The 7198-nt window shown below is 39.2% G+C and overlaps 1 protein-coding gene across 1 annotated transcript; it reads left to right on the top strand.

Annotated features, from left to right (window-relative positions):
• The first annotated feature begins 4039 nt into the window (after nucleotides 1-4039).
• Nucleotides 4040-6957, top strand: LOC137260503 (uncharacterized). The gene is made up of 3 exons (XM_067798176.1): nucleotides 4040-4117; nucleotides 4700-4985; nucleotides 5796-6957. Exons 1-3 carry the CDS (start codon nucleotides 4055-4057, stop codon nucleotides 6773-6775), a joined length of 1329 nt encoding a protein of 442 aa, XP_067654277.1. The 5' UTR covers nucleotides 4040-4054; the 3' UTR covers nucleotides 6776-6957.
• The last annotated feature ends 241 nt before the right edge of the window (nucleotides 6958-7198 follow it).

Raw genomic sequence — 7198 nt, forward strand, 5'->3', positions numbered from 1 at the left:
TTTTGCCGCATATCAAATCACTAAAAACAAAATGCTTGAAGGCACTCGACGTATTAAAAGTGGTATCCAACTCAAAGTGGGGAGGGGATCAAGCAACTCTCCTTCATTTATACAGATCACTTGTCCGTTCAAAACTCGATTATGGCTCAATCATATGTAGTAGAGCTTGTAAAAGCAACCTGCAACTTCTTGATTATATCCATCACCAAAGTCTAAGACTTTGTCTTGGGTCTTTTAGAACATCACCTATCAACAGTCTCTACGATGAGGCTAATGAACCATCTCTTGAGCAGCGCCGTATAAAATTAACTTTACAGTACATTACCAAATTATACTCTAACAAATCTAACCCTGCCTATAACTCTGCTGTCAAACCCCTTTATGAAGATTTATACAACAAGAAATCTTCTCTGGTTCCACCTCTAGGGCATAGAATTAAACCATTTCTTTCGTCAGCCCCGGCATTGAGGTGGAAAACATAGCTCCCTCCCGTCTTCTTTCTTCTCCTCCTTGGCAGTTGGTTAGGCCACAAGTTGACCTAACATTAACTACATTTAAAAATTCAGAAACTAATGAATTACAATATAAACAGGAATATAATCAAATGAATCATAAATATTGCAATTATACATCCTTATTTACAGATGGGTCTAAGGACGGTGGCGCAGTGCCTTGTGCCACTGTCATTGGATCCAGAACACTATCTTCTAGATTACCAGATGACAGTTCTATTTTTACAGCTGAATCTAACACCATATTAACAGCTCTTAAATATATTGAAATACACCCTAAACGTAAACAATGTATAATCTATTCAGACTCTCTTTCTTGTCTTCAGGCGATTAAAAGTTTATCATTTAAACATCCACTTTTAATTTACATTTTTGAATTGTATAATAATCTTTCCACTGGCCAATACGACATCGTCTTCTGTTGGTTACCCAGCCATGTAGGCATTTCAGGTAACACAATGGCCGATCATGCTGCCAAGGCAGCACTCAACAAATCTGTGACACCACTTCTTATTCCATACTCTGATTACAAAGCGAGCATTAGAACTTATATACGTGATCTGATGCAAAAGAAGTGGGACACCCAAGTAGGTATCAATAAATTACATGAAAAACAAAAGTACACCAAAGGGTTTTACTGTCTGCACTCGTTTACATCGAGTACGGGTACAGCAGTGAAGTGTCATCAGCAGGCCGTTTCAGCTGGTTCCCATGGTAGCGCCTGGAGTTGCTCATTTGTGACGTCATTCTGACTTTACGTCACAATATGATTTGAATGACGTCACCACTGTTGATGACTCAACAAAACAATTGTTTGTGAGGTCAATACGCAGTGGATAGTCTTGCAGTTTCCGGGAATCTAATACCATTTTATCATGTTTTTCAACCAATCAGATTACAGAACACAGTGACTTTTGGTTTACAATGCATTATACAATCATATCTAAAAAACGCTATCAAGCACACTAGCCCTGTCCAAACACCCAACTGTCTGAGCGTTCTCCTCTTGCAGCAGCAGAAATATTGCCGATGTGACGTTAAATATTAACTCACTCACTCACTCACTCTTGCAGCTGCTGCACGGGATGTCACTTCTTATGGATTGTGTATGCATACAGTCAATCGTCTCTAATTATCTAACTATCCGTTAGCGCGTTTGGCCATGGTGATCTTCCTTCAGTTGTTGGCAATCTATTGTGTGTTTTTTTATGTTGTATTGTCCTCTATAGTTAAACTGTTTTCAGCAGGGTTCAATTTCTGATATTTTTGGTAAGCAATGTAATTTTAATTGCCCTCTTCACATATGGCTGCAAGATGGCGATGCCGATGAGACGTTAAATATTAACTCACTCACTCACTAGCGCTGTGGGATCTCGCAAAGAAAGTATTTTTAAAAACAAATAATTAATTTTTGAAAAGTCACAGTAATAAGTAACCTAAATCGTATATACAGACTGAAAATAACAACCTATTTCTCAAAGGCAATTTTCACATCTGTCCAACCTTTTGACCATTGTGCTTTTTGACACATCAAATTCGTTTTCATCATGGCTTGGGTTGCATGGAAAATCGTTTGGCTACTTATGACATTATTTCTACAACACGTGCCTTTGTTTCTGTGGAGTACATAAAAGAATGTTTCAGAAATGTGTTAATCAGATCTTAAACTTTCTGAGTGCACAATAGGGAAGGATGCAAGTCATTACAATGAGCACGAGTATAATAAGGTAGTTATGCTGACGTTATGCCTTACAACGTTTTGATGGCATTGTGGTTTAAGTATCATGGAAAAGGACAGGGGTTTGATTCCGTACATTATACATGACGTTTAGACTCATTTTTGGTGTCGACTGCAAGGATACAACGTTTCCACGACGTGATATTGAGACAAACTGATACTTTATAGTGAATGTAAACATATTACTAGTTTAGACACCGGGAATCAATTTTGGTTGGTTGTTGTTTAACGCTGCGTTCCAGGTAGACAGACAAAGAGATAGTTTACTAAATTCTCACTTTGAGTACACAATAAAATATAATATATAAAAGCATATATATTCACATAAAATACGAATTAAAATATACACAAACCACCCCTATTGGAGTTATGAGAGGCCATGATTCCATTAAAAGGACATAAAACAGTATGAATTATAAATGTGAATGATAAAGCATTTTTTTGCTTCTCCTAAAAATGCTATTGCAGGTTTGGGAACATGAAACTGATACACTTTCTTCTTGGAGGAGTACCGCACATGTATCCATGTCATATAATATATTAAAATCCTTAACAGTAACCGAGGCTTCCTTTAACAGATTATAACGTAAGTCGTTATACAGAGCAGTTTAAAATAGCATGTGCTTCACCTTCAACTGACCCGTGAAGGTCCCGGGGTAGAACAGGCCTTCGGCAACCCATGCTTGCCATAAAAGGTGACTCAGCTTGTCGTAAGAGGCGACTAACGGGATCGGGTGGTCAGGCTCGCTGACTTGGTTGACGCGTGTCATCGGTTCCCAATTGCGCAGATCGATGCTCATGTTGTTGATCACTGGTTTGTCTGGTCCAGACTCGATTATTTACAGCCCGCCGCCATATAGCTGTAATATTGCTGAGTGCGGAGTAAAACTAAACTCACTCACTCACTCATCTTCAACTACTTGATCATGACATAGGTTACAGGTTCTATCTTCAATTGCGAGGCGTTCGTATGTCCCGGTCTCTATCCTGATAGGAGCCACTCCACTTCTGAACTTGGCCAATGCACTGCGATGATAGGTCTCTAAGGGTCTCTGTACATATTGTTCTTTAAAGAACATGTACGTTCTAAGTTTGCCAGTACTGTTGTTAACACGTTGCTCCCACTTAGCTTTAAAAGAAGTTAAAAGGTTCTGTGATATCTTGTCTATCGCATGTGGCAATATAGACAGTGTACTACAGAGATGTCTACACCAATTATCTTCAAACAGTTTATGAATCTTGAAGTCCCAGTTCTTGCAATTACGAGCGATACACATCTCGCTCCACAGGAATACTTTCTTACTTAATCTCAAGTTGCTCATTGTGACACATCTCTTCCACTGTCTTAGGGTCGCTTCCTTCTGGTCGATAGATACAGTTTTTCACCCTAAATGGGGTATTGGGCAACGGCCTGTAAATAATAGAACTTGCACCAGACAGTCAGTGATTAATACGACATCGGGATACGATAACGCGTGTCAACGAAGCCAGCGAGACTGACCGCCCGATCCCGTTTGTCGCCTCTTCCAACAAGCATAGGTAGCTGAAGGTGAATTCTGACCAGTATCTTTGTGGGACACACGTTCTGTTAACGCAAGTTCATTAATTGGTTCTCATTTCCATCTTCATAAAGCAGATTAATTACAGGTTCGCTTGTCAGTTCTCATGCATATCGTTTTAACTGAATTCTGTGATCAGCAGTATCACCTACCTATTAAGTCAATCAGAGTATGTCAAGTGGATACATTCGCGTACCAGATGTTGTTGTTTTCCGATGCCTTTCATTGCACCCTGCATCCCCAAGATGCACAAGTCTACGCAGCTAGGCGTCCGGATAGGGTTTCTCTGTTTCATAGCATTGTTGGACGTAAGTATATACTTATCTTTAGTCCTGAATTTCCGCTATTTCTACTCGACTTTGAATGTTGGCTGAAACTGTTGTTAACTGTTGTTCATCTGTTATGCACAATATTATGAAAAATATACCTTCCAAATCAAAAGTCTAGACTCAATGATGTAAATATAGCCACACCCTTCATTCATCTGTTCTAAACTAGATGTTGCAAAATATTCAATATTGTTTGAAGGTACTGTTTACTCATGAACTGATGCATTGTGAAACAAATCCGTAAAGTTGAATAAAGAGTTATAGAGTTGAATAAATTATAAACATCAGTGAAAATAATTGGTAACTTTACACCAAAACGCAGCTGTTCACATGCATGATACATACTTTTTCACCAATATGCTGCATGGTCCTTGTGCAGTGTATCTGCATACGCTTTGCAGGTGATGAATGTTTTTAGTGAGTCTAAACCTTTGATGGGACGTATTTATAGAACATCCAATTATATGTACAGATTATTCTCCACACGGGTGTAAGAACTGCACCATACCATCTTTACATTATTTTTTCAGTCATAGTGACCTTATTTGTGTTTCGTGACAGGGCATGGCTGACAGTTGTATGGGACCTGCGCTTCGAGATCTGCAATGTACCTTTAATGTGACTCAACAGCAAATCAGTCTGTTGCACCCTGTCATTACAGCGGGTAGAGTGGTAGGCTCATTGCTGTTCTTGAAGATGAGAAGATGTTTCAATATCTACGGAATAGCAGCCGCTTCTATGACCACTGCGTGTTGTATCTTGGCTTCTGTGCCTCTCGTGCCTATATTTTGGATCGCACTAGCCTTGTCTGGTGGAGCTGGACTGGCGGACGGATTTACAATACATGGTTAGTTCGAAATTTAAAAAATACTGATAGTTCCTACTATCTGCTGAAAACACTAAAACCACATAATAGTGAACAGAATGATGGTTTAATATGTTATTAGAAACCAGTGAGGACACCAGGTGTTCAAAAAAGTCAAAGTATGCCCTGTCCGGATTGTCCTAAAAGTGAAAGCATATCCTGTCCTGATTGTCAAAACATGAAAGCATTCCCCGTCCTGATTGTTCAAGAAGTGGGTATGGAAGTGTGAATTCTCCATGTAAAGATGCAATATGAAAGCATTCCGTATCACGCTGACATGACATGTGTCGCATTTGGTCACTCATTCTTGATAACTACCATATTGTTCTGGAATGATCTGAGATGGACGTCTTTGATATGTACGTTAAGCTCGCAATATCATGAAATTTGTATTGATAATGACTCGAAGCGAAGCAACAATTTGACAGACAAGAAATGCAAGGTTTACCCCAATCAGACGGGTCAAATACAAAGTTTATGTTAAACCTACAACGTCCATAATTTGTTTTTGTGAAGTATGACATGTCATGACGCGTGAATCAAGAAGTTCACATTTGTTTTCTACCCATTTGAAGTCTTTCTCACAGGTGCTATTTCATCATTTCCCCTGATACAACACCATGCACAATTATAATTCGGAAAGAGTTGAAATAAACATAAAACGTAAACTTAGCAAGTACATAGCAATATGCCTCAGTTCGGGACAGAGTCCTGCCAGGATGTAACTGTCTGTCATATTGAAATTACTTTGTGCTGTTGCAGATTCTAAATGCCATGCTTTTTGTTTTGTAGCCATGGTTCTACTCTCTGGGGAGTTGAGTAAAGAACACGCTGCAACCATCCATATCATCGTTTTAGCAATGACTGCTGGACACTTTGCAGGGCCATTTGCTATCTCTCTGTTTCTATCTGACAATCACTATACGTACCATAACGGATCAATATTTAATCATATCAATACAACATTTATCGCACTGAACAGCAGTGTCCATTTACAAGAGGATATTTGTCAAAGTTTCAGTTCTCATTTAAAGTATGGCTTTCTCCTGATCGCAGGTCCAGGAGTGTTTGTGCTTCCAGGTTATATGCTTGCACACAAATCGTTTCAAAAGGATATAAACACGAAAGAGAATCCGGTAAAGGAGAAGACGGGGATAATCACAAGCAGCACAGCTGACGGCATGTTTTTATTCATTATAATCATCTACACTACAATCTGTGGGAATATGATCTTTGTATATGGACAGTACTTACCAACGTTTGGCATTCACAGCAAACTGCATGCAGGTAATACACAGATGGCATATGTGTCCATATCATTTTACGCTTGCATCACTATTGGACGTTTGCTTGGCACACTTTGTAGTCAAGTTGTATCGCAGATTGTGCTCATCAACGTCTGCACAGCTGGAACCATAATGATGTCTGTCATGCTTGTGTGTGTTTCCGAAATAAATATCACATGCTTGTGGACAGGGACAGGTATTTTAGCAGCAGTGTGTGGCCCTGTCTTCCCGGCAATTCAGACGTGGGCTCTTGATTCTAATGCGCATAGATACGTGTTGTATGGTATATCATCTATTGTGGATACAGTGGGATACGCTGTCATGTCCCTTTTAATTGGACAGCTGATGGCAAGCATATTTGTGCAGATGTTACACTATGTGTTGTTTGTAGTATCTTTACTGCAGCTTATCATGATTATGTTATTGTATCTGATTGTACGTAAACAAGTATTGTCAGAGAAAAATGGATATTCCAATATTGAGTGAGACCGCATCATTGGAAATCTTGAGTTCATGTCATTATGTGCTTCATTACATATCACATTGTAAGGATTGATGCTTGTGGGGTCAGTCACTTGATTGTCTAGGCCAGTTTCTTTTAGTAAAGACTGCTGTAATATGGTTCATAGTTTCCTGGGTTCGACGATAAATAAAACAGAGCAACCACCCTTTGATGTTCATTTCAAACATATTGTTAGCATTCCCATGGCGAAAAACAATATGTCACTTGGGTAAGTGTTAGTGTGTTCCTGGCAAATTGAAACAGCACACAGCATTACGTAATCTCGGTATTGGCCTAATGCTGTCCCACTGGTATAGTATCTATTCGAAGAAAAACTCTAATTGCTGTCAGAAGAATGGACATGTCGTTTTGATGATGCTCATGCGACTGATCACTGGATTGTCTTG

Source organism: Haliotis asinina, chromosome 13, assembly GCF_037392515.1.
Source record: "Haliotis asinina isolate JCU_RB_2024 chromosome 13, JCU_Hal_asi_v2, whole genome shotgun sequence".
Classification (NCBI taxonomy): Eukaryota; Metazoa; Mollusca; class Gastropoda; order Lepetellida; family Haliotidae; genus Haliotis; species Haliotis asinina.

What these genes read in the sequence shown, in the direction of transcription:
- LOC137260503 (XM_067798176.1), top strand. Translation starts at nt 4,055, where the DNA reads ATGCACAAGTCTACGCAGCTAGGCGTCCGGATAGGGTTTCTCTGTTTC. An exon ending in GTTTCATAGCATTGTTGGAC is followed by an intron (nt 4,118 to 4,699) that starts GTAAGTATATAC and finishes GTTTCGTGACAG; the next exon opens with GGCATGGCTGACAGTTGTAT. An exon ending in GGACGGATTTACAATACATG is followed by an intron (nt 4,986 to 5,795) that starts GTTAGTTCGAAA and finishes TTTGTTTTGTAG; the next exon opens with CCATGGTTCTACTCTCTGGG.